Genomic DNA, 27381 nt, shown 5'->3' with positions numbered 1-27381 from the left:
GTGTGTGCGCCCGCGCGTTTACGTGCGTGCGCGTGAGTCATCGCCAGAGGATTTAACTCCATGGCTTCCGTGCGTCAAACGTATTGGCTTATATTTATTAGGGAGATAAACCGCTCACGCAAGTTCCACATCATCACATTAAAATTATGTTTTAATCTAAAAATATATTACCAGGCTCTAAGCATGTTATTGTTTCCAACTTTGTGCATGTTATGCTTCTATTAAAATATTCTAACAATGATGTGATAATGATAACAACAGCATCAACACAACAGCAAGAATGAGAACACACACACCCATCCACACACACACACACACTATACTATATATATATATGTACACACACACACACACACACACACATATATATATATAATGTATATATATATATATATATATATATATATATATATATATATATATATATATATATATATATATATGTATATATATATCATATTGATATGTTACTTGGTTATCCCCTTATTCCTCACCGCAAACAAGAACAGACAAACATCGGAGGCGAGTGGTGCGCAGTAGGCTACGACTACCGGCTCATTGTTGTGCTCACGACAGCCCGCCTGGCTGAACACAAATATGAGGAGCAGGCGAGTACTGCGCGCATCGCGGTGACGTATTGGTCAGGTGGCGCTTCATATAGCGCGGGGAGCTGTCCGGGTGCTGAAACGGAACAGGCGCGCATTAGGACGCACGCTGAGGAAATGCTATTTTCGCCTGCATCTTTTCTCTGAGCTCCTACCTCACAAAAGGTAAGGGCTTTGGGATCATAGTTTCTGGCAATCTGACCAGATCGTTGTGTTTATGAACTATGCAACATCCAACTGCTGCATCCAACAACCAGGAAAGCAGCGCTTCTTGATTCCTCGCGCAATCTAACATTTTATTGTACCAGCAGCGATTTTATCTGTCGGTTATTGATTGCACACACTTCACGCCACTGTGCTTAAATCGGGGTGTTCAAGTTTGTCTACGTTCTGTTTCACGAAATACTAAAAAGTGTTATATAATTGTAGCAAAAATCAAGGGAAATATCGGTCTGATCGAGTGACGATAGCCACAAGTAAAAGGTTACCTTGACAACGGGTGGTGACTCATCCGGCAGGCTACTGTAGTCATTTAAAAACATGTTATGATGTTACATATCTCAGTTCTGCTCAGAGAGGCCGACCTGTTTCTCGCGTAATAATTTATGCCATATTTTGAGTCATTTTGAATAGTTCGGTAATAACCAACAGCAAGCGAGGACCGCTTTTGATTAAGCCTCACTCATTGTGCGAGCCTCAGTGATTAACTATACTCTATATGTTTCTGTTTTCCTTTAGGCGGCAATGACGCTTCCCCTACGCAAGCTTTCAGCAGGAGAAGTAGCGGTTCTCCTCGCCGCTCTCCTTCACTCTCTCGCCGTGCAGGGCGCGTCCATTCGCCCCCACCGGCTGCGCGGTGGGGACGATACCGGACACCTAGCCCCGAGCTCTGATATGATTAAAGCCTTGGAGTATATTGAGAGCCTGAAGCAGCGGACAGACGGCTCGGAAGGGCCAACCGGGAACTACGACGAGGTGGACAAATTCCGCCTTCTGGTGCAACTCGCATCGCTGCAGGGCGAGGAGGCTCCCGCACGCGAGGATGCCACCCGCTGGCCCGACAGTAAGGCCCCACAGTGGGTGCGAGCCCTGCTCAGAACACTGGAGCAGGCAGGGGAGAGCGCGCTGACGCCTGGAGACGAGCGGCGCGTGTTTACGAGCAGACGCCCGGCTGCTGAAGCCGAAAGCCCCGCGGGTGAATACGGGGGAATCGTGAGGCCTCACAAGAAATATCCGCTCATGTTTGAAGACGAGGAAAACGTCAGAGACGCCAAGCGCGCCACAGAAGACATGGTCGAGCAGTACACGCCGCAGAGCCTCGCCAACATGCGCTCCATACTCGAAGAGCTCGGGACATTGTCGGCCGCGCAGAGCCAGAAGAGAGACGAGCCGGTTGGCGACGATGACGCCAGTGACGACATGTACAGGGTCAGAAACCTCGCGTATGAAGACGTGACCGGAGGAGAGGACTGGATGCCGTTAGAGGAACAAGTAGAGACGGAGGAGGTAGTTAAGGGCAGTCATGAAGAGTTTGACCGGGGACTGGGAGACAGTGCAGAGGAGACTGAGACGATTGAGAGACGAGCCAGCCCGTTTGAAGCCAAAGAGGACCCGGATGATGACACAAAACTTGTGGATTACTACCTGTTGAAGGTCCTGGAAATGACTGACCAGGCCCAGAAACGAGACCTGATGGACGCGCAGAACGGAAGAAGGAGACTACTGAATCGTCCTTCTCTGTTCGACCCACGGGCAATCAAACAGCTGCTGTCGGCTGTTTCAGTGAAGCTGCAAATACCTCCCGAAGATCTCGTCGGCATGCTTTTTATGGAAGAGACGAGGAAACAGCAGCGACTGCCCGATTCGCAACCTCCGAGGAAACCCAGCCCACCGCGCTACAAGAGTCGGGTCATCAAGTATTACAACGGCCGCCAGCCCGAGGTTACACTGAGCGACATACCCGCGGACGTCAGGACCGAGGATATTCTGAAGGTCCTAGGGCTGGGTAACTTAGCCAACAAGAATGCCAAATATTACATCAAACCGCGACCTTACAAAACTTCCGTGTCAAGATACTTCACGCCAAGCGGCAGGCGGGGCAGCCTCGCGCTACCGGAGATACCCAGGGGACCGAGCAAAAGAAAAGCCGATTATGACGACACTGTGGACGAAGACGAGGTGGCGACCTTCCTCGCCGCCAAGCTCCTGACCGAGTACCCCGAGTCTAGTGCCTCCGACAGAAAAAGAGCTGGAGAACCCGGTTTAAACGGACACTTTCCGTACGAGGTTTATGAAGAGGCGATGAAAGATTACTTCGACCAAGTGGACACTGGTAAGAGTGCGCCCGTGAAAAGAGACACGCACGCGAAGGAGGACGCAGACGCACCGCAGAAGCCGCCGCAAAAAGAGAGCGCGGGACCGGAGCAGACTAACCTGCAGCTCCCGGAGTCCGTAACCGAAGGGGAGAAAGAGCACCATAGTAAATCGGTTGCCGGGATGTAGTGGGTACGAGAGCAGCGCAACGGAACACCGATGGTCATCCCTCCCACAGTGGGCGATGCCTATATTTCTTCAAAAAGTAACCGACGTTTAAAGTGCTTTAGTTTTCATGAAATTCTCTATGATGTAAATATTATATCCTATATAAACGTGCTAAGAGTAAATGGCATTTCGTCTGTTATTGAGTAGTAGTATTTCGAGCGTTCTTGTTGCGGTCGTTGGTATGACGTCCGCTTTTACCGAGCAGTGCGGAGCTTTGTATGCCCACCTCATACGAGCATCATCAAAGGTGGATGTGATACTCATTTCGTAATCAGCCTATTTTGTACATGTTATTCAGTGTGAGATGACGCAGATTAATAAAGCATTCCTGTATTATTTTTCCCTCTCGCTGCATTGTGTTCTCTTATTATCCAGCACGTGGCTGTGCAGAAATCCCTGCATACGCAGACCAGAACTCAGCAGTTATTTAAGCAGGAGGCACGTGTCGTCCGTTTACTGAAATAACCAGTACTGGCTAATTTGAGCGAGGACGAGGACAACGATCGGCGTGCAGGTTCCTGAAACGTTGCGTCGCTTTGACGACATCACGCGTATGAAATCCTGAATGAAGAGATTTCACCGTCACCAACGCCGCACTACGTCCTTTCAGAACTTGGACAGCTCCGGTATGTACAAGTACAAGAAAAAAAGACAACCGTAAATTTATCAAAATACAACTTTAATGTCAATATCAATCGAGAAGCTTTTGTAATATGCTACAATCAGCATTAGTGATAAACTGGATGCATTAAAAATCCCTACAATTTTTAAAAATGGATTTAATTGATCTCACGAGACATGCAGCATATTCAATAAATGAAGATCTAAAATCTCTCTTTAGGCACTTCAACTCATGAGTCAACAGAATCATTGCAAATCAAAATATTGGTCGGGTCTAAAGGTTTTAACAGATTCCACGAGGCATTGTAATGGTGGGGTATGGCGCGTCCACAGAGACGACAGACTGGCACATATGGTGATCTCGCCTTGCCAATCTGGTGAAAACATCGAGTCTTACATCGATAGAATGACCACTGCGACGTTATTGCTAATGGGCACAGTATTTCCCAGTCACGTGCCACTCAAGCCCCTCCCATCTTTGTGCTCTCCTCCCGCTAACGTGCCCCATTTAAGTCACACACAAGCTAATTACAGCAATAAACATCCCCCACCCCCCAAAAAGAAAGGTCACCTTGTCAAGGGTCAACAGTCATTGTGCACATTCTCAATGTAAAATACAAATATGACTTAAAAAATCCCTTTGATTAACAGCTTAAAATGTGTGGTACAGAAAAAGTTGGCACCCCCCCTTATTATTACAAACAAAAAGATTCCCACAGATTTCCTTCATACGCAGTCCTCTTCAACAGGAACTGGACAGTCCAGTAAGCTCCTCTGCTAAAGTTCAGCCAGGTTCAGATGGCGGCAGGTCCACAGCCATGAAGGCAGCGCGGTTGCAGAGGTCTACTGGTGGTTACGGAGGCCTGGACGCCTCCACCACTAAAAGGCTGGTTTGCTCATGTACTCCTCCATTGTCTGGGGAGAGGAGAAATGTCAGTGAATCTCTGACCCAAATAATACTGCACTAATGAAGCTCCTCGCGAGGTTCTGCAGTGGCTGACGGGCTCCTGTTCCACTCTAGGGCAGCGCAGCAGCTATATTTATTTCACGTTTTAAAGAAACCAAATCCCACGAGCACGGAGTCAGTCTGCTGCAGGAGGAACAGGAGGTGCTAAGTTCACTGCTGATCAGACTTCTCATGTCATATTCATCAAAAATCTCCTAGTGGTGTTTTTTTTAAACTAGTGTTCCTTAAATAAACGCCGTTACTTGTGCAGCCCTTGTTAACGTCAAACATTCTCACCCTTTTAAGCAAGATCTCCACAACAATGGATATGACGAAACACTGCCGGCGTTTAACAGCACCATCTTAATTCCTGAGGCTGATTAAAACCAAACCAAACGTGAGGGTTTCCATTTGATACGTTTTGTGAGCAATCTAACCTGTAATTGCCTTCTTGCTGGCCGCCTGAGACTGGTATGACTGGTATGGGGCCCTAGTACCGAGGTGAACAGGTTTTGGGGATGTTGTATGAGAGAATATGAATAAGACCCAAACTGTTCCCAGTACAGTCTTGTCCCCCCCAACCTTCACCACCTCCTCTTCCTCTTCCTCCCCACTTCACTGAACCGAACCCCTCACCTCCTGTAGCATGTCTGAAGCTTCAATAGACTTGGAAATAGACAGTTTAGACGTCTCCTGTATCTCCCCACCCATCAGGAACTCATCCAGGATGAAGTAGGCCTTCTCAAAGTTAAAGATGATGTCCAGTTCACACACCTGAGGGAACAGTTCACAGCATTTTCTGTCAAGCTTTCATAGCCGAGCTCAAACACTAAACACTTTACTTCAGTTCGACTTCCTCGTGTCATGTATCGCGTTTGCTTCTCTTCTTCCTCCTGGAGGGAACAGGCCTATGAAGTCAGCGGCATGACGCCAGCAGCTCCACCAGTGCAACAAAATAAAACGGAAATGCCATCTGTATTGCTCTGCTTCAGATTACACACATTTAGCCCGTTTATTCAGCCACGAGGAGAATGACCTAACCTGCGGGTGCCTCCAAAGCTGTCCGAATATTCCTGAAACCTTGATCGTATTTTGCAAGGCCTTTAATTAAAATGCTCTGCCTGGACTCTACTGTTACTTCGCTTGTTTTTAAAATATAGTTTTTCACTTTTAACTTTGAACGGTGTTGAAAAATGCAAGTGCACTTTTATCTCCTTTCCAGTTTTTAAAAGGCCTTTTACTTTAAATCTTTTTTTAAATATATCTTTTACTAATTTTTCATTTTATTCCTTAAATCAAATTTAGTCTTCTATTTAAAATAAACCAAATTTAAATTTACTAAATTGTTTTTGTACCATTTTCTTTTCATTTTTTTACTCTCCTGCTATGCATATGTTTAAGAACGTGCTATGCAAATTGTGTATTATATCATCATCATCATCATCATCGTCATCGTCATCAGTCGGGTGTTAGATTAGGGTCAGAACGGAGCCCTGAAGTAGGGTGGAACTTAAAGCCCAGCTGGAGTTAACCCCGCACGGGGCGGCTATTTTAGATCCGGTGGACTGGTGTCTGCGAGACATTTCCGAGGCCTTGAGGCCAGTGGCTGCGTACTCACGTTACCAAAGTACTTATCGAGCAGCTCAACGTAGCGATGCAGAACCTCAAGGGCCAGTAGCTCGTTGTCCTGCTCCTCCAGACCACAGCAGAAGTACAGACTTGCATACCTGCACACAGCAGACCAACGCCAAACATGGGAAACTGCGGTGAAAGTGGTGAAAGGACAGGGTCACGTAATCGATGTGAAGCCCAACAGGACAAGGTCACACACAATGTGAAGGACATCACTGGTTGGTCTCTGGGTCCATCTACTGACACAATCTACTGGGTCCATCTACTGACACTACTGACACAAAGTCAGATTCCAGGCCACAGTATAACCTTCTGAAATACAGACCACAGCAGGTCACAATGATTCTGTTTCATACACAGAAAGAACAGCAGCAGTGTTTACACTGGATTAGAAACTACCATCCACATTAGCTGTTACTGCAGTAGTTGACTGTTTTCACTGCTAGCTGCTCTGTGCGGGAGGGTTACTGGTTCATTGAGGTTCACTGAACACTCTGTTCTGGGGCTCTGACTCACCTTAAAGGAGATGAATCATTATAGCAACACTCCTCCTTAAGTTCCTAAAGATGGTTCCAAGCCACACCTCCTCCTCTAAGCCAGTTCCATGCCACACCCCTTCCTGTAAGACGGCTTCGAGCCACACCCCCTCCTGTAAGCCGGCACAACTTGGCTTTGTTTGAAATGGCCAACTACATACTACTTGCATACCGATTGGGGCCTAAATCAGTATGCCATGGGCAGTATGTAATCAAAAAACATTTTTAGTATGAGAAAGACACCCAGATGACACTACTTCTGCCAAATATTCCAATATGTGACCAGAGCCATCTTCATGGTGTACTGCATCCCATGATGCAACAGTGATGGAAAATCTTTCCCAAGTGTGTGGACCCTTCATACGTTCACGTGACCTCGTAGTATGGTTTGTGTTTGCCACATACTATACTACTACAAGGACCAGTGCCCAGTATATAGTACATACTGAGTGCAGTATACGGTATATACTAGTGTAGTATACGGTACATACTGAGCGCTGTATACAGTATATACTAGTGTAGTATACAGTGCATACTGAGTCCAATACACAGTATACCGTATGTTTTAGGCTATTTTGAACAGAGCCCTTGCATAAACTGTATTTTTTTATTTCAAGAAACTTGTAAAGACAAAAGCATTTTGCAGGACCTCATTAACTCTCAAGATTCTGTGATCTCTAGAGAACGGAGCAGAATCTCAGCGAGAGCCAAGATCTGAAGTTCTGTGGTTTCACTTCAGTATAAATTCAAACTGTGAACTTGGTTTTTTACTTCAGACTCCAAATTAGTTCAGTAGATTCTACAAAACACCCCCAGGTCATCATTTTAGTGTAGCAGAGTTGGAAGGGAAGTGCTTGATCTGTTTTTAGAGGCAGGGTTCTGCTTGGTTGGCCAGGAACTAGCATGTAGAGACCCGAGCAGACCAGCACCGCGTCACTCCCACACTTCTTTCTGGTAGGCTTCAGACCCACCAAAACCATCCACTAGACGACCATGTTGTCCCTGGACTGATCATGTGACCAATACTCCACGTGTGTGGAGAGACCTCACGAAGCCTCAGCCATATTCACACCATGTCAAGCTACATGGTCTGAACAGCACAGAAACGTGAGCACCGGACCAAGTTCGGCGAGTCTTCACTCACGTAGCTGCGCCTCGTCAGAGCTGCTTACCTCTTATAGACGATCTTCAGGTCTCGCCAGTGGAGGAAGTTACATGTGCGTGGTTTCCGTGCCAGCACCATGGCAACCATGTCTCGGATAATCTTCTTCTTCTCTCGTTCAGGCAGTGGCAGGAACCACTTCTGTAGCCTCAATTTCCCCTGACGGCTGAAGAGCAACAGAAAACGCATCTGCACGCGCACACACACACACACACACACACACACACACACACACACACACACACACACACACACACACACACACTAGATACAATCTAATCTGGTGATGTGAAACTGATAGATTTGCTGTAATCTGGTGTGTTTTCTCTTTGATTCCCTCCTGTACCAGATATCCCATAATACCTATGTGTTCCCCTTGAGCAGAGTGACAGAGCACTACCCATCATCCCCATCAACACAAATACACAAAAAACCTTCCCTATTGCTTTTATTCAACACTGACTTAATCATGACTGAACACAACTTGAGTAATTGAGGGTTAAGGGTTTTGTTCAGGACCCAACAGTGGAAACCTGGCAGTGGTGGAACTTGAACTGGTGACCTTCTGATTACTAGTGCAGTACCTGAACCACTGAGACACCACACACACCCTACACCCCACACACACCCTACACCCCACACACACCCTACATCATACACACACACCTCACCAAGCACAACCTTCTGATTACTAGTCCAGTATCTGAACCACTGAGACACCACACACACCCTACACCCCACACACACCCTACATCATACACACACTACACACCCACACACACCCTACACACACACACACACACACACCTCACCAAGCACAACCTTCTGATTACTAGTCCAGTACCTGAACCACTGAGACACCACACACACACACACACACACACACACACACACACACACACACAGGGTCATCATTGCCAGCATCTCCACTCATCACAAGAGCAACGCAGAACGACATCCTGCTGATATATTCATGATCAACAGTGTTCCTCCACCAACCCTGCAGATGATGCCGGACTACACTAGAGTCCATGGCCCATAAACCCTGACTCACCTCACATGGGAGAAACAGCTACTACTGGAGGGACAACACAATGCAACACCGGAGAATCCCAAAACAGGCGAGGACGCTTCAAACATGGACACAGGCCTGAGGATAACTGCCTGGAATTCTGCACGTTCTAAACTTCAGACTGCACACACAGCAGCTCTAACAGCTCTGGTGCGCCCTGTAGACAGGAGCCATGGGACGATCATGCAGGGCTGATGTGCAGCGCCAGGACGGCTTTAACCGTCCTCGTCATACCCGAGCAGACAGCCATGCTAACTACTGTCTACTTAAATACTTTCTGCTCTGATGGTGTGTGTGTGTGTGTGTGTGTGTGAGAGAGAGATGCATATGATTATCCAGCTTGGTGATGTTTATCAGTGTTATGACTCAAACCTGCTGCCAAAAAGCAACAACAACACAAAAAAAAAAAAACCCAGGCTGAGGACATCTCGTGTGCTAGTGTGCGCATCCTACTGACTGACACAAGATGAGATCACACACACACAGGCTGACTATAATGAGCCTTTATGGTTCCATTATGCATTGAGTCTGTAGTGCCAGAGCTCACTGCTGACATGAGGCTTGCAGTGCAGGAGAAACACAGTAACCACCTCAACACCACAATCATCATCAATCCAGCATCACTGCACTGAACCAGTGCTATTCAGCCATTATTCTGAATCAGAACCAACCCAACCCAAACTCCAAAATGGTACCACCCTCGGTCATTACTCCAACATCAAAGGCAAGAAAGAAATGGGGGTGGGGGGGGTGTTATTTTGACACTGTAGCACGACAAATTTAGGGGGAAAAAAAACAAAACACACACCTTGAGCATTTATCCATTTTTTTTTATTTTTTTATATCGAGCCATCTTCCTCTCGCCATCCATTACATGTGACGGTATTAAGCAAGACAGGAGCGTCACATCTGTTTACATTCACTAAATGCTACTAACTCTGGCCCATAAAGACCACAGCTCATATTCAAAATGCTTCTCTGACTGACCAAGGATCCGATTTCTCTTTAATTTGCTGTGACTTTACCAAGAGTAACAGATCCTAGATCAACACGTTTGATTTGACATCAATATTGGAACTTTAAAAAAAAAAAAAAAATTATCTGGCTTTTTAGCGAGACCAGACTAGATGGTGTGTGCTTCTTTCTTCCTGGTCAGCTAGAGAAACCAGCTCAAAATCCCAATCTCAGTCATGTTGCCACAACACTCGCACAACACCAGCGGCATGAACCCTCCACTCAGCCAAGAGGACCGACCCATGAGAGCATCACAAAAATGTAACCCCAAGATATTAGTAACCTTTAAACACATCACTCCAAAAACATAAGCAAAATAAATAACTCAACACACCTTAAACATGGAGTTTAGGAGCTGGGAATCTTTGCAGTAACGTGCAGAAACCATAATTTCAAAAGAACCGAGTCAACGGACCCGCGAAGCTTGCCTGCTTGGCACAATGGCCAGAATTTGCAAAGGCTACAGGTAAGAGATAGAGATGCTCATGTTTAAAGGATAGCAGAGAGAACGCAAGAGATGCCCAGGTTCACCCAGTCTCAAGCAGGCTCACCGCGTTCTCCTCCTCTTGGTGCAGGAGAAGTGAAAGGAGGTGGTAACAGTACAGACATGCCCTGGTGGGCAGTGAAGTAGAGGTGTCTGTGGTTACCACCTCCTAAGAGCTGACAGGCGCAGTAAGGAGGAGATCTCTCTTCTAACAACTGCCTGCTCCTCTCTGCATGCATGGACGTTAGCTACTGTCCTAGCCCATATTTACAGGCTCCAGAGTTTAGTGCTGTATGTATTTTATGTAAACAATTAAGCAAAAAAACCCAAAACAAAACAAAAAAAAAAAGCTCAGGTATGACGCTCAGAATGAGGGGGTGGAGTGTTAGCTTTGGTCCATAATGCCTCTAAATGAACACAGATGGTCAGGAATACACCATCTCCAGGGTGAACTCCATGGGTGTGTGGCACCATGCTGAACACAAGTGTAACAAACACACACAACTTCACAGGCACAGGAGTTTCCCGCCTTTGTCTGTTAGCCAGCCTCATCCTGGATGCCGTTCTAGAGGCGGCTCTTCGCCCGCTGAGATCTTCACTGTCCACTTCCCTTCTATTGTCCGAGCAGCCACCCAGCTGATGTTTCAGCAGATGGAGCGAGAGTAGGGCTCTGCGCATGCGCCGAACGCTCGCATCTGCCAAGAAAGCTTCGATAACTGCACATGCAGGCTGGTTAACCTACTCTAGAGCTAAAGATGCCTTCAGTTAACGAGGTCAGAAGGACAGACGGGCAGAGCCAGCGTCATGCCAACCGTGTTCCTCAGTTCTCCTTGTTTACCTAATTTAATGCAACACATCCATTCCATGTTTACAGTGCCAGCAGCTCCAGCTCCACCCGATATTTGGGTGGAGATCCGGCAAAGTATAAGAGAGAGGGTTGAATGCACGAAGGCCGGTACTGGACGCCTCCACACCTTTGTACCCCTGCTAGAAGCCAAGCAGCCTTTTTAGCCTAAAAGTTGTCACTGATCACATGACCACAAAACAAACAAACAAACAAAACAAAACAACCATTGAAAATTAAAAAAGTGCAGGGAAAACAACCCCCCCCCCAAAAAAAAAAAACATTCTACACGCGTGGCTTTTCTGACCGGGCGTCAAGATCATTATTAAACGGAATTACGGATTCCTCAGTTCCTGCAGAGCCAGCCACCTGCCGCCAGGTCAGGACCGTAAACGCGTGCGAGGAGCGCGCTCTAAATCAGGCATCAAAGGCTACCTCCAAACAGAAGGAAGGTCACACATCTGACCACCGCAGGAGTCGAGGCCACAACGGCGCACAGCAAAACGACCTTACCGGGAAGGACTCGAGCAGCGCAATCTCGGTAACTATGGAGCTACGCACGCGAACAGACACCACGTGCCAAGGTAAACGACGAAACCCGTTTCGCAAGCAGATTTCGCGGAAGCGATACCGCTCACTCACGCGAAGTGGCCTTCGACCGAGAGACAGCCTACACGAGCCAAAGCCACGAGCTCAAAAACGTCCTAAAGGAACTGCGCACTTAGGAAACTTCACTGAGTAACTAAACAACCGCCTTCATCAAAGAAAACAAGTGCTGAAGTAACTACACGTTTAACGTCAGCAGCCACCTGGTATGAACAGGTGCAAACAACCAGTCTGCGTCTTCCAGCTAGAGGGAGTTCCCGGCGGTTCCTCGGGACCGACCCGCGCGACAGCACTTACCATAGTGAAACTCCGCGGAGACGCACCCAGCTCGTGCGTCTAGTTCAATGTTTGCCGTTTAGCCTCCGCGGGACACATCGCCGACCTTCCCAGCTTTAGGCGGAGTGTGGAACTCCTCCCCGTCCAGACAATTCCAAGTAGAGCGGACTAGCGCGCGCGTCACCGGTGCGGCGCTACGGGATTGGGCGCACCTGTCCGAGTAGAGCGGACTACAGCGCGCGTCACCGGTTGGGCGCGCGGCTCCACCTGTCCGGGTGTTGGCCAGGTCCCCGTCAAGCGGTTACCAGGAAACAAAAGAGCTCCTTCCGTCTCGTTTTTTCCCATTTGCTGCACCTGAACACCTGTACCGGACACATCCTCACCTTTTTGAAAACACTCGTCCTTCACGCCCACCAGTATCTGCACATTGTAGTCATGCCCAAACACGAACATACGAACCCATGAACTGGTGTACTGGGAGAACTGGAGTGTGTTGTACATGTGGTTTACATTGATTGGCTGCCAGGTTCTGAACGCTAGGGGCGTTCGCCAGCGGTACAGTAAACGCATGGGTCGCATATTGTTCCGAGGTACTGTGTGGAAGGGAACGGAGACACTTGTGCAGATGTCGTTTTACCGAAACGTCGTGTGGTTCATCAAAGGGATGCGAGAATATACGAGGTAGGCCACACACCACACTGATAATTCCCGTGCCGGATTTACATCCGCTTTTTTATTTCCTCTTACAAACGTCCTGGTCTGGGCAGGAGTTCACGTAACTGGTTACAAATTAACTTAGCCTCGCACAGAGAGATTCTGTCAAAGTTATCCTCACTTACGCAGTGGTGAAGAGTAACAAAATCCTGGTTGCGAGCTTTATAATACAAACGATGATAATATATATATTTGAAATACGTAACGCACACGGCGAAGCAAGCGGAAGAACTCCGTGTGACGCCCACTGGTCTGCACAGCACTCTCAGCGCCCGGCTCAGTCTTCTACTGGGAGTCCAGTGTCTCCACACAATGGGCCCTTTGACAGCTGCGAGGGTCATGTGCCTTGTCATGGCAGCACGGATCGCCCCCAAGCACAGCACATGTGTAAGGCGGACGCGCAAAAACCGAGCAGTGCCGAGAAAGCCTGAAGGTGCATGAGCGGTGTGTGTGTTGGCGCAGGGATACCGCGAGTTTGTACCGGCTTCATCAGAAATGCCCATTTTAGCAGAACCGAGCGGTTATTGAGTTATTGAATAACGCTATAAAAAAAAAAACCGCTTAACGTGCCTTAATGTACAGAACAAATCCTGAGATCAGCAAACGCGCCTCGTTATTGCTGATTATAAGTTCTCTCTACTGCTACTGCTGGTTTAGCTGTTGAAAGGTTGCGTGATGCTGAGGGAAAGTTTAAGTTGTTGATGAACAATTATGACACTTTGTTTTGCCTGCTGTCCTCAACACGTGCTCATATATCCAAGCTTTGGAACAATCTCATCGCATATTTCTAGTCCTCCGCTGATTGTGACTGTAGATCGGTCTTTAAGCGGACGGATCTGTTGAAGGGAGATCCAGAGTGCAGTGATGAATACATTTTCTGTTTTTTGCTGGCGCTGGTACCACCTTAAGTACACAAAGACAACTGACCGATTACCAAAAAGGTCATACATGGTCTTACTGATTAAGTCCATCCAAAATTTAGTTACATTATGCACTGTATCATTATCCTAGCTGGCAATAATATTGAAATATTGTTAAAAACAGCACAAAAAAGCAGATATCTCTTGCCCTGCCTTACCACCATCCTGAAGCTGGCTGGACACAGCCAGCCTACTTTCCTTCTTTTATTCTCCTTTTTCCTGCATTCTCAACATGGAATCGTTTTTCACTGGCCACAGCCGGAACCACCAAACCTTCAGCCTATAACTTGTGCTTGTGTTTCTGAGACTAAACATACAGTCTTCACACAGCACATTCAAAGATGCGATTCTTCCCTAAAAATGGTGCAACAATTCAATGAGGAACACGGGTGTGTTTTAGGGGCACTGTTGCCCTGAGAGAGGAAGTGCTGCCGTACAACAGCCCTGAAACCTCAAACACAATGCGAGTGTGAAAACCTTCCTGTTACGGAGGTCTGTGACCCCATTAGTGGTCGTCTGCACTGCTAAAATCTCCATCAGTTTGTGTCACGCTGTGTGTGAGACAGAGAATATTAACAAAGAAAAAAACTCCATAACAAAGAAAATACCTAATCTGAATGTCTATTAAAAAGGCAATAAAATTAAAATGACAGGTGGCCCCCTTATAAATATTAAACAAATACTAAAATAATGTTACTTAAAAGGCAAACTAAAAGGACGTTTGCATTAAACAATGCTGCATTTCGTTTTTACAATTCTCACTATTCATATTCTAGTGACGCCCCTAATGGAGACCTATGCCCTAAATAAACCGGAAATGCAGGAGCTCTGTAGAAGGCACTTTGGCCTACTACTAAGTCCCTTATTTGGTGTCTATGAAACCCAAAAACACTTGCTTATATTTACATGTTTACAACACATATAGCCGTTTAATTCAAACTATTTAGAAACATGCCAGCTAATGTTGGTATACAGTAGTATTCTTAAATCAAGTATTTCAGAGTTTAGGCTACTCGGATAAAACAGCATACTGCCTGATTTCAGTTAAGTGGTAGTTCATTTGATGTGCTGACCGAGTGTGTGATTGGCTGACTGCTTTAATTGACACGTTCTTTGGTTTAATTCATGTTTGGATGTTTGAACTAGAGCCGGGTACGAATCAGCCTCCAAGCACTTTGTGGCCAAAGATCTGGACGTGTCGGTGGTGGGTCTGTCCTTCATGATCACTGGAGCCAACAGCGGTATCGGGAAAGAAACGGCCTTGGCCATTGCAAAGAAAGGTTAGTGCTTTCGAACGCAGATACGGCTTTGGAGCAGTAGGCCTGGATTTCCAAAGCCAGTCCTTCTTAACCCAGTCCTCTGGACCCCCTGTTGGCCTGTCCTGTTGTTCTGTCTCAGCTCACGACACACCTGAACCACAGCATTAAGAACATGCATGGTTGTGCTGATACATACATTAGAGAAAACATGTAGACCATCTGGTGGCTCTTGAGGATTGAGGAATACTGTTTTATGCAATACTGTAATGTTGTTAACAGAGCCATTTCCAGGGCTTTGAAGATAGTCCATCATCCGCTCCTTGGACAGAAATTGATGCTCCAGATTAGCTGTTAGCCATGGAAACGCATCGTAGTTCATAGCTATCATAGTTCAAACTTATCGTAGTTCATCTTACAGAAAGTAGAAACATAATGTTTTCCTTTCTGACAAAGATTTATAGGTGTAGTTGGCTAACTTCACTGAATTGAGTTTCTCATTGAAGGGATAGCCTTCAATATCTCATTTGCAGTGACCATTCAAAGTTATCTTGCTAAACTAACCTAGCATAGAAAGCCATTTTTTTTAAATCTTTTAGACGAATAACAAATGTGTAGCCCCTTCTTCAGAATGCTGAGAAGGGGTTAAATCAGAAATCTGATTGGTCGGATTTGCTAATAGATATACATTACAGAACCCTCTAAGAACTTGGCGGACTGGATCTTTTTGTTTTGTTTTTTTCTGATTCACTGGCCCTTCATGTACTAAAGCAGGTGTGATGGAACAGTAGTGCCCTTTGCAAAGTGCTGCAGAGCTGAGGGTTCATTCACAGTTTAGGAACTCATCTTAGGTCACCACGTGTCTCCTTCCAGGTGGAACGGTTCACCTGGTGTGCCGGAATAAGGAGCGGGCAGAAGCAGCCAGAGAGGAGATCGCTAGGAAGAGTGGGAATGCCGTATGCATCCTGAATTAGGATATTGAGATTAAATGATCTGTGGTCCTCTTTATCCACATATTAAATTGTCTAATTACCAGATTTCTGAGAGAGGATGTGTGTGATTTGTAAATCTTGTCATATGTTTGTGATGCCATCTCAGCAGTGCTTTTGAAAGCACCTAATTTTTGTAGTTCCTTAAAAAAATGCTCTTTAGAATGACATGATATTTTGATTATTGTGCAAAGTAGTATTTTCTTGACTTTCTCTTGGCTCATAAGATAACGTGTCCCCTGTTTTCAGGAGATCTACATCCACCTGTTGGATCTGTCTGAGACACGCAAAGTTTGGGAGTTTGCAGAGGCCTTTAAGAAAGAGTACTCTTCTCTCAATGTTCTGGTACAGCTTAAAGAAAACACAATGAATCCTTGGCAAAAATAACAACACTAACTGCATTTATATACACCCAAACCAACCAAGTGCTTAGTTTATCCAGAAACTACACTGATCCCCATAATGTCCATTTCTGAAAGAATTCTCATTATAAGTCTTGTTTGTTTCTCCCTTCAGAAGCTCTGGCCTCTTATCCTCGTATCTGTTTGTGTGATGTCATAAATCCATAATTACACACCAGCATGTGTATGTGGTGACAAGGGAAGAGCTGTGAAATGCATACATAATCTCAGACTGGGATCCAGCGGAATGAGCTCACATTTCAACGTCCAGATCCAACATGAACGGTGTAGCCGATATCTGCGTCAAACACGTTTAAATTAAGCTCAGTTCAGGTTGACTGAGACCTTAATCAGACTGTGACAATCAAGACTATGCTGTTTACATGATCGTATCTTAGGTCCACGTAATTGTTAAAAGTAACATTGGATCACTGGCAGACATGTAAACGGTCTTATACCTGAATCTAAGAACAATCCATCTGTCCCTCACAGATCAATAACGCTGGATCCATGGTGAACCAGAGACAGCTGACCTCTGATGGGTTGGAGAAAAACTTTGCCACCAACGCCCTGGGTAAATAACACAAACCTAACCCATGCCACACACTCAAAGCATGGAAGGCTGAACGGTCAGAACTGAGCCACTTACACCAAATTATCAACAGCTGTGCAATTAAAAATTAAAAGAGCCATATAAATTAATGTACACACATGATCAAACAGAGTCTTTGATAGTGCCACTGGATCCCAAAAACACTCTTTATGACCTAGGAATGATCAGGATCATAGATGAAATGTGATTTAGTCCACGTTCAGGTGTGTACACAGTACTGTCTTTAGTCCACGTTCAGGTGTGTGTTCAGTACTGTCTTTAGTCCACGTTCAGGTGTGTACACAGTACTGTCTTTAGTCCACGTTCAGGTGTGTGTTCAGTACTGTCTTTAGTCCACGTTCAGGTGTGTACACAGTACTGTCTTTAGTCCACGTTCAGGTGTGTGTTCAGTACTGTCTTTAGTCCACGTTCAGGTGTGTACACAGTACTGTCTTTAGTCCACGTTCAGGTGTGTGTTCAGTACTGTCTTTAGTCCACGTTCAGGTGTGTATTCAGTACTGTCTCTTGTCCACGTTCAGGTGTTTATGTTCTGACAAAGTGTCTCATTCCTCTGATGGAAAGGAGCAGAGACCCTAGAGTGGTGAGTACAAATGTACTCATATATTATAGACTAGTATATTTATTTTAGATATTTTAATAAAAGAATCAGCAAATAAGTCTCATAATTTTTACAAAAAAGGTTGATGAGAAGGGATGAGAGAGGATGAGAAATGGTGAACACAGTTTTCATATGTACAATTCAGGTGTCTGACATGCATAATCCACACTGGCCTAGGTGACCGTGTCTTCAGGAGGAATGCTAGTGAAGAAACTTGACACAGCAGATCTACAGACCGAGAGGGTGGTCTTCGACGGCACCATGGTCTATGCACAGAACAAGGTTCGTATGTGTTACAGAGCTGCATTTAAAGGTTGGAAATATGCCTCAGCCCAAAATCTTCCTGCAGTTTTCCACATTTTGATATGTTTCATCTTAAAATGGATTCAACTCCTTGTCTTTCTTATCAATCTACACACAGTACTCCATACTCCATAGTGCAAAAAAAACCAAAACATTTTTTGGAATGTTTTGTAAATGTATTAAAAATAAAAGACTGTATCTGCTTCTCTGTTGACACTTGCAGTTGAGCTCTGGTGTGTCCTACTTCTATTAGTGGTCTTTGTAAGGTTTTTCAACTTCACTGCACTCCACCTGTACCTAAATGAACTGAACTGAAAAAATTAAGAAAGGCACAAATCTGTCTATATAAGTGGTGGCTCAGTGGCTAAGATACTTGGCTAGTACTCAGAAGGTTTCCAGTTCAAACCCCACCACTGCCAGACTGTCACTTGGGGGCTCATTCTCAGAAAGATGCAAAGATGTCATTGTTTTAACCAAGTACTAAGTGAAGGGCCTGAATAATTACATCACTGGAATATTTCAGTTACTGAAATAATCTCAGCAAATTTACAAAACATTCTAAACATTTTTGCATAATTTTAATACAAATCTGAAACTTACCAAAATGTGTAAAAATTTTAAAGGGTCTAAAAACTTTCCAAATGCAAAGTATCCTATTTGTCTAGATACCTTATCTTAGGCGCCAAAGCTCCAAGTGGCCCCATCACCACTGGGACAGCCTTACTCTCAACCATCCATATTCTCCAACTTTCCACTTTCAGTCCTGCCTGGTGTGGTAGATCCAGCCTCTACTGATCTCATGTTCAGAGCTTGTTCCTGTGCTGCCATGATTAGTGCCTCTGTGCTGTCTGTCAGTCCAGCCTTTTCCAGCCATTGGTAGGATTTCTCCAGATCAGCCACTCCCACTGTCTGCTGGCGGTACGTCGTATGCAGGGGTTTGTCCTCCCATGATGCTCCCTGCTCCTCCTTATTCCCATCCTCCTCAGGTTTCTGCTGTCCGAGGGACTCACCAAGTGTTTTGTCACTTGGAGCTCTCATCCTGGTGTGCTCCTGGATCTGGGTTTATTCTTCCTCTGATGCTTACTAGTCCTCAGCCCCCTTCTTTCCTCATAGTGTACATACATATATATATTAAAAATGTGGAATTCTGGAACTGAATTTAAAATGCATTTTAAAAGCCTAACATGATGTAAATCCTACATACATTAAAATACTGTCCACATTAAAATAAATATGTACAGTTACCCAACCTTTAATCCTAATATGTGCAAAATAATAGCAGTTTGTTGAAAATAACAGAAAAAGCTCAGTCCTCATAATAGCATTTATTTCCATACACACAAAGGCACTGGGAGCACTGCACATTCAATTATAAATGAAAACATGAACAAAATTTAAACTGAAAATGAAGAAAAAAGAATAATGGGCTGTTAAAAAATAGCAGTGTCATCATTTTCATTTACAAACTCAAATATTTATAACTTTCAGTATAAACTGAAAGTTGTTTACAGATTTAGCTTTTCTGTTGATTACTGAGCTAACATTTAGTTGTATAGCCTTATTTCTGATAACCGCTTTACATCTGTGTGGCATGGAGTCAACTAACATCTGACACCTGCGAACAGATATTCCAGCCCAAGCTGACTGGACTACATTCCACAGTTCTTCTGCATTCTTGGGTTTTGCATCAAAAAACAGCATTTTTGATGTCACTCCACAAATTCTCAATCAGATTGAGGTCTGGGGATTGGGCTGGCCACTTCATAACATCAATCTTGTTGGTCTGGAACCAGGATGTTGCCCACGTGTTGGTGTGTTTTGGGTTGTTGTCTTGCTGAAACATCCATTTCAAGGGCATTTCATTTTCAGCATAAGGCAACATGACCTCTTCCAGTATTTTAGTATATTCAAACTGGTCCATGGTGCGATAAATGGGTCCGACTCCAAAGTATGAGAAGCATCCCCAAACTATTATGTTTCACAGTCTTCAGTGTACTGTGGCTTGAATTCAGTGTTTATGGGTCGTGTCACAAACTCTGTAGCCTTTGTTCTTCTTGGGTCTAATCTTGCTCTCGTCTGTCCATAGAATGTTGTGCCACTTCTCTTTAGGCCAGTCAGTGTGTTCTTTGGCAGACCTTTTCAACGTCTTTTTTCAGCAATGGTACTTTTATGAGGGTTTCTTACAAATAGTTTGGCTTCATGTAGGCGTCTTCTGATTGTCGCAGTACTCACAGGTAATTGAAGGTCTTTTTTGATTTCCCTGGAGCTGATCATTGGATGCTTCTTTGCCGATCTATGTGGATGGTAGTATTTCTTTTCCTACCACGTGTTTCTGGTTTTGTTTGCCATTTTAAAGCATTTGAGATCAGTTTAGCTGAGCAGCCAATTATTTTCTGCACTTTGTTTTCCCCTCTCCAATCAACTTCTTGATCAAAGTTCTTTCTCCTTCGGTATAATGTTTGAACGACCCATTTTACTCACTGAGCAATAGCTAAAACCAGCAGGTACAACGTTTGCTGCCTTCCTTCTTTAAATAAGGGCCATAAATGACATGTTTCTTCATAGAATGAATGGCCTCACTAATTGAACTCCACACTGCTATTAATTTGAACACGCCCCTTTCATTAAATGAGTCAATTACACCCAATTAGCCGCGTGCATGTCATAACTTCATTCTGCTGGTTGCCCATTACTCACCTACACCTAGTCATGATTTTCCAAAATCAGTAATTAAATGCATTAGTGATGTTAGACTGCTATTATACTATTATAATACTATTATGCTATTATAATGCTGAGCTCTGTTTCTGTGTCTGTCATTAGTGCTCAGTCAGGGAACAAAATAAAGTGAGAAACACCAAGGGTTTGAAGATATGTATTGTTTTGACATTCAGTCATGTTAAACAAGGCTTCTGTTCCACTCCAGGCAGTTACCAAGCAACAGGCGACACCCAGCGCTGTGGGGTGATCAGCTACGTGCTACTGGGTCTAACCAGAGTAATGATGACTACCTTTACCCAAACACTCACTCTCCACCACTCCTTATGAAACCCACAAGATCACTGTCTGTGTGTGTGTCTGTCTGTCTGTCTCTGTGTGTGTCTGTCTGTCTCTGTGTGTGTGTGTGTCTGTCTCTGTATCTGTCTGTCTGTCTGTCTCTGTGTGTGTGTGTGTCTGTCTCTGTGTCTGTCTGTCTGTCTGTCTGTGTGTGTGTGTGTGTGTGTTCGTTCGTGTTCTACAGAGGCAGCAAGTGGTGATGACAGAGGTGTTGGCTAAAGCACATCCCAAAATCCACTTCTCAGCGATGCATCCTGGCTGGGTGGACACCCCAGGTAAGGATGAAAAGCCATGGCGCTCTGATATCAGATCACATCCTCTCCAGAGCCCACAGAGTGTGTGCTTCAATCCTGGTTTAGGCCTTATTAAAACCCCAGTCTTATATGCTAACTCTTGACTAGCTCTGCCTTTGTTTTGCTCCCTTGTGTTCGGTTACTAAAGTTTTTAAGTCTTTTAAAAAAGTTTTAAACTGGTCTGCTTTTTACAGCTATTGCCCACCAGAACTTAGTCTCTTATGCTGCCTTAGTCCAGTGGCGCTCCTGAGAAAACCTGGCTGTGCACTAGGAAACCCAGCACTTGAAACGTCCTTGTGCTTGCTTCTCTCTCTCAGTAGTATTACCACTGATTCCAGTCCAAGCCACTAAGATCCGCCCTCGTGTGTGTGTGTGTGTGTGTGGTGCAGCTGTTGCCACGGCAATGCCTCAGTTCCACCAGCTGATGCAGCCAAGGCTGCGGACACCAGAGCAGGGAGCAGACACGGTGGTGTGGCTGGCCCTGACCCACGCTGCCACCGCCAACGCCAGCGGCCTCTTCTTCCAGGGTATGTGTGTGTGTGAACACTACAAGGGTTTAAAGACTTTTGATAACGTTTGTTTACCCAGAAACCCTGTGCCAAAACGGACAATAGATCTTAAACTTTTTGAGTTTGCAAAGTTGCCAATAGCACATATGGGGCAAATGGGAGTAAAGTTGAAGACTATAGAAGGGGTTGTCACAGCGTAACGAGACGGTTCAGCAGGTTTGATGTAGCTTTGTATGTTGCGTTTCACGCCCGCTACGCTCACCTTTTATGGTGAGAGAAGATCATGGACATTTTCAACAAAAGTCAATGTGCAATCTTTAAGAAACGACTTAAGGAGCTGCTGTTTGTTTTTGGCCAATCGCATGAGCGGCTGCAGCTTGGTTTAGCCAATGGCGTGGGGGTCTGTTGCCTGGTTTGGCCAATAGCATCAGGGGCTGCTTGGAGTTTTTATGGTCTTCATTTTGCACTCTGTATTGAGTGTAGTTACTGAATAATTCACATTAAATACAGAATTAAATTTGTTAAGATTGATAACTGAACTAGAACAAGAAATGGATAAGAAACTGAGTACTTGCTTAATGCTCAGGTGGAGCAGAACAATTGTGAGATTTTTAGAGTCACGGAGGGTCAGATACAGAATATAAAGAAACCAAACGAAATTCTGACATGGCTACAAAACATTTCCAGGTAGCATGACTAGCTAGCTTTGCCTCATCACACACTACACTGTGTATTTTAGATCGGCGAGCAGTGTCAGCTCACCTACCCCTGGCGTGGACACACAGCTCCCAGCAAGAGGTCCAGGACTTCATGGCCCAGCTTGAGACCCTCGCCATGAGTGTCAGACCATCTGTATCATCAGTGGACACCTGAGGTCTATCAAGGAAGCCAGTATTCCTCACACCTGTTACCCGGACCCCGTCCTTGATGGCATTAGCATTGCACAGTTTAGTGATTTCCGGAATTAAAGGTTGGGTAACTAACTAACTCATGAAGTATTAAAGGTTGGGTAACTGACCAATGAGGGATTAAAGGTTAGGTAACTAACTGATGAGGGATTAAAGTTAATGGGGAATTACATGTTGGTAAAAACTAAATACACCATCTTGAAATTAGTACTAACATATTAAAACTTTAATATTTCTAGGAAGGAAACTCACTCTATAGATTATTGTGTTATACTAAGAAATTTGTCTCAGCTCATAGGTCACAAAAGCAGACACTGGGCTGCAGGAGACGGATGTGTTTAATGGGAAAATAAGCGGCATTTTACATTAGACTAATGAATGCAGCCCTGTGTGCAGTGGTTACAAGGCCTCCGTCTACACTCCTGAACAACAAGGTCACTTAGCTGTGTTCCTCTTATATTTATGCTCTGGAGATGGGATTCAGGTATTATCCCTGGGAAGGGCATGATTCCCTGTGGGAAGAATGGTTTGCAGCATCAGGTCCTGGTGCCGTATTCTCCAGGAGTACAACATAATATACTTGCATGTAAACAAAGCGTTCTCTAACGTGGAACAGTGGCGTAGTTTTGTCAGTGCAGGTCAGGCCTGCACCATGACTAACGCTAGAGAAACAGAAATCCCAAAACCAGGACCCACATTTGCTTTAATTCTGAGTAAAGGAAAAGCAAAGGTGCATTCTTATGCTACATTATATAAATGTCATTGAGCTACTTTGGCTGATTTATATTAAAAGTCTGCATGGCAAAGTTCATTTTAATGTTCAAAGTTATTTACATTTTTGTTTCCTCTCTGCCTAGAACACTCATTTGCCTTTATGCTGTAAAATAAATCCACATTTGATTAAACATAAAGCTTGTTCTGGGCTGGTTGGATTTTTCTGCAGTTCTCGAGCTAGAATACTCCTCCCTTAGGTGGTGTAGTCCACATTTCCTCTCTCGCCGTGGACGTGGTGTTTATGCTGAAACATCTCCCACTGCTGGTCTCAGCCTACACTAAAATATTCCTCAGCAGTTTAAGGCCTCGGAAACCAAGTAAACCAAGCCATCGCCGTGAGTACTGGGACATGCATGTGCTTCTGAAGAGCACAAATTCTCAGTGAACTTGTGCGAAATGTCATGGCCAGCATGAATGCAAGTCAAGTCCTTTTCTAACGTAAATACATGGCTTGTGATTGGTTAGTATTCTCCAAGACAATCAGATTGCGTCATATGCAAAAAACTCTTCAGCACTGACTAACGCTAGAGTCTGAGGGGGCATTTATATGAAGGAGAAAAGTTGTGAACGGTGCAGAATTGTTTACGGTGATAATACAGCAGGACTATGTGAACCGGATCACGTGAGCCCAACACCAGCAGATCAAGTCTCATCCAGAATAGACGTTCAGCTTCAGCATGTCCAAACAGCGCTTTCACACCCCCCGCCCACCCCAAGTTCCAGCATTCAGAGCAACAAGACGGACGGAGGGAGGCTGTCCGAATACTTCTGGAGCGCACTGCACCAAGACACTCCCACTGGGCAGTATCAACACAGGAGCACTGAGGAAACACACACACACACACACACACACACACTTTCCACTGCCCACACATCCCAGAATGCAACACGGCCCGTTACAGCCCATGAACAGCACTACTGTACCTTACCACCGTCCTTTCCTGTTAATCACACGTTCAGTGACCATGACAACCGGCTGCGTCTGCCCAACACAAACGTGAAATCAGTGATGCCTCCAGTTTTCATACTGTCTAGAGAGCAGTTACCATGGAAACCACAGAAGCGCTTGGCTGGGAACGCAGCAGGGATTTCAATATCAACTTTTTTTTTTTTTTTTACTTTTTTTTTTAACCTCCAGCAACACACATTTTGCCGTTTTATTATTTTTTGTTGTACTTTTTAATAATTCTTGTTTTTTACAGTATTGAAAACAAACAAAAACAAACAAAAAGAAAAGTAAGTGTGCATTCACATTTTCCCAAGGGATCATTTTCCTTTTGCAGCTCTGCCTCCAGGACGAAGTGGAATCCAGGGAACACAACCCACAACACGTAATGGAGTTTCACTGATTTCGGTTTGCTGTTTATTTCTGATCTTTTGTGTTATTTGTTTTTTTGTGTGGTGTTTGTTCTGGAGGAAAAAGTCAGTTTCCCAGAATTTCTCTTTTAAAAGGAACATCCCAGTCCATCCCAGTCCATGCGAACAGTCTGTTTTTCTCTTGTTTTTTGCCTCTTCCTCCTCTTCTTCCTCCTCTACGCCACGTAAGTGTAGACTTTGCGGTCCTCTGGTGTTCGTGCCAGATATTCTCTCTCTATAAGTCCTTCAATGCGCTTTTTAATCACCACCGGACTGGGCAAGAACCGCGCCCTTAGCTGCTGGGTCACCTGATGGAAAGAGGCAACCAATCAGGCAGTTAGGAGTGTACAAAACAACCAATCGACCAAACACCCACCTCTCACCCACACACCTCTGCTACGAGTACGTTGTGCTGCATCTTCTTTCTGGATTTCATGATGCGTACGATGGCGGCCTCGATCTCGTGTTTGCGGTCATCATCCACTTTCTGGCGCGTCTCCTTGCGCTCAGGGTCAGATTCACCCTGCTTGGCAGCGACTGAAGCATAAAACACGCCACTTTATTACAGATGGGTCTGCAATACCCCTCAGCCTCACACACACCCAAACACATCTAGACATCTAACACATCATACCCAGGCACATTTAAGCCTTTCAGTGGCCATCTGAATTTACCTGATGACTCCTTAAGAAGAAATAAAGGGTTAAACTATTCTGGGGTCAACAGAGGGTACAATAGTCATAGGACATCTAAGGTAGAGATGTGTGTTCAGTAGTGCTAGTCTTACCTAGCAATAGGACTACAATATAATGACCTGTGTACACCTGTGGCCTGTGTCTTAGTGCTAGCAATCCTGACCATACAGGAGAACATGCGAACTCTATAGGCCAAGGGTTAGGGGTTGGGGTTAAGGTTTTAAAGGTTTAGAGTTTAGGGTTAAGGTTAAACTCTATACCCATGCACCCTTGGGTACCTTCCCTGTATAACTCAGTTAAAGGGGGTTTTGTCTGTAACTATGTTTCTTCAGTAGGATTTCCAACAGTACACCATTAGAGTTTTTACAGTTTTGACATTTGGCAGACGCCCTCATCCTGAGTGACTTACAAAAGTGCCTTGTCATCTACTCAGAGAATGCAGCCTAGCCAGTACAGAAGAGGCAAAGATACCAGAGAACAAGAATACTACTGAAATACAGGAATCAACCCTGAAACCTAGAAGTGCAAAATAACCACATCAGACAAAATATCAAAATCAAACAATATCAAACTGTACACGCTAGAGTTTGAGTTATTCAACATTATTAGGAAATGTAATGTTTGCAGGATCAATGGACATTGCAAATATTCCAATTAGCCCTGTTGCTGCGTTCTGGATCACTCGTAGATTTGATGGCTCATAGAGGACAACCAGCAACTAGCGAGTTGCAGTAGTTGAGCTTTGAGATCACAAGCACCTGCACAAGCGCCTGCACAGCTTCCTGCGAGAGCAACGGCCGAATCCTTCATATGTTACAAAGGAGAAATCTGCAAGACTGCGTTACACTTGAAACATGAGTTGAGAACGACAACTGATTGTCCAAGTTATGCCCAGACTACTGGCAGAGTCAGACAGCTACAAGCGGCTTCAGACACCATGGGGTCATGTGATCAAGTGAGCACCATGAGCATAGCTTCAGACACCATGTAGCTGGCAACCCAGTTCTCAAGGACCCTAGAGCTGAGGTACCTTGAGCTAATGCCAGTACCCGGTCCAGGTGCACGCCCGTCACCTGGCTCAGGTGTAATCTGTCTCCTGCCCCACCCACCAACACCGGTGGCACGTGTACCTGTCTGGATCTTGACTCGGTGCAGTTTGGAGGTGAACTGGTCATTGACCGTAAACACGTGGCCATTCTCGATTTCCTTGCTCTTTGGGTCCTTGGTGAGCACCCGCTGGGTAGGTTTCCCGCACGCCAGAGACTGCAGCGCCCGCACCAGCTCCCGCTCCGGAATGTCCGTCTCCTGCTGGATCTCCTGCGGGTTGAAAGGTCAAGCAGGCCGGGGGGTGGCATTTGGGGGGGGTCACGTGAGAGAAAAGACGGTTTAAGAAAGTGGCACTGGCTCGGAAACAAAACAAATAAACCGGAAATACAACCAGTGTCTAACTTCTCAATAAACAAACCCAGCCCACATCAAATGAAGATCGGTTTGGGTGTAGTACAGTTTAAGAACCAATCACAGTAAAGCTTCAGGGACTAGTCAGGGTGCTCGGGTAAGCGTGTGCGTCTACCTCAAAGGTGCACTTCTCTCGGCTGTTGAAGAGCATGAGGACGGTCATCTGGAAGGTGGAGACCTGCAGTATGTGCTTCCGTG

At 45.2% G+C, this 27381-nt stretch overlaps 4 protein-coding genes across 5 annotated transcripts in view; 2 read left to right on the top strand and 2 right to left on the bottom strand.

The window, feature by feature from the left end:
• The first annotated feature begins 655 nt into the window (after positions 1-655).
• scg2b (secretogranin II (chromogranin C), b) lies at positions 656-3488 on the top strand. Its single transcript, XM_026995949.2, has 2 exons — positions 656-770; positions 1344-3488. Exon 2 carries the CDS (start codon positions 1350-1352, stop codon positions 3105-3107), a length of 1758 nt encoding a protein of 585 aa, XP_026851750.2. The 5' UTR covers positions 656-770; positions 1344-1349; the 3' UTR covers positions 3108-3488.
• A 316-nt stretch (positions 3489-3804) lies between these two features.
• Positions 3805-12784, bottom strand: ap1s3b (adaptor related protein complex 1 subunit sigma 3b). 2 transcript variants are annotated; one of them, XM_026995953.2, is made up of 5 exons: positions 12723-12784; positions 8054-8232; positions 6332-6440; positions 5350-5487; positions 3805-4682 (listed from the first exon to the last, which is right to left on the bottom strand). In XM_026995953.2, the coding sequence occupies exons 2-5, from the start codon at positions 8230-8232 to the stop codon at positions 4647-4649; spliced, it is 462 nt and encodes a 153-aa protein (XP_026851754.1). In that variant the 5' UTR covers positions 12723-12784; the 3' UTR covers positions 3805-4646. The 2 variants fall into 2 exon arrangements, with proteins under 2 accessions (XP_026851754.1, XP_026851753.1); XM_026995952.2 differs by lacking the exon at positions 12723-12784 and adding an exon at positions 12361-12544.
• A 46-nt stretch (positions 12785-12830) lies between these two features.
• Positions 12831-23706, top strand: LOC113567835 (dehydrogenase/reductase SDR family member 12). Its single transcript, XM_026995950.2, has 10 exons — positions 12831-13020; positions 15120-15253; positions 16103-16185; positions 16468-16563; positions 17112-17193; positions 17751-17812; positions 18008-18112; positions 21375-21465; positions 21873-22010; positions 22732-23706. Exons 1-10 carry the CDS (start codon positions 12839-12841, stop codon positions 22863-22865), a joined length of 1107 nt encoding a protein of 368 aa, XP_026851751.1. The 5' UTR covers positions 12831-12838; the 3' UTR covers positions 22866-23706.
• A 1317-nt stretch (positions 23707-25023) lies between these two features.
• The window catches only part of LOC113592334 (cullin-3-like), a 45897-nt gene continuing 43539 nt past the window's right edge, over positions 25024-27381 (bottom strand). Inside the window, exons 13-16 of the mRNA XM_035527820.1 lie at positions 27299-27381; positions 26856-27042; positions 25422-25567; positions 25024-25338 (exon numbers count right to left, since the gene is read on the bottom strand). The exon at positions 27299-27381 is cut by the window's right edge and continues 52 nt beyond it. Coding sequence (XP_035383713.1) covers positions 25207-25338; positions 25422-25567; positions 26856-27042; positions 27299-27381 — 548 coding nt within the window. The 3' untranslated portion in view covers positions 25024-25206. The remainder of the gene's footprint in view (positions 25339-25421; positions 25568-26855; positions 27043-27298) is intronic.

This window comes from Electrophorus electricus, chromosome 7, assembly GCF_013358815.1.
Source record: "Electrophorus electricus isolate fEleEle1 chromosome 7, fEleEle1.pri, whole genome shotgun sequence".
Classification (NCBI taxonomy): domain Eukaryota; kingdom Metazoa; phylum Chordata; class Actinopteri; order Gymnotiformes; family Gymnotidae; genus Electrophorus; species Electrophorus electricus.
Note: the sequence above shows the minus strand (reverse complement) of the source record. Positions and strands in the feature narration are given on the sequence as shown.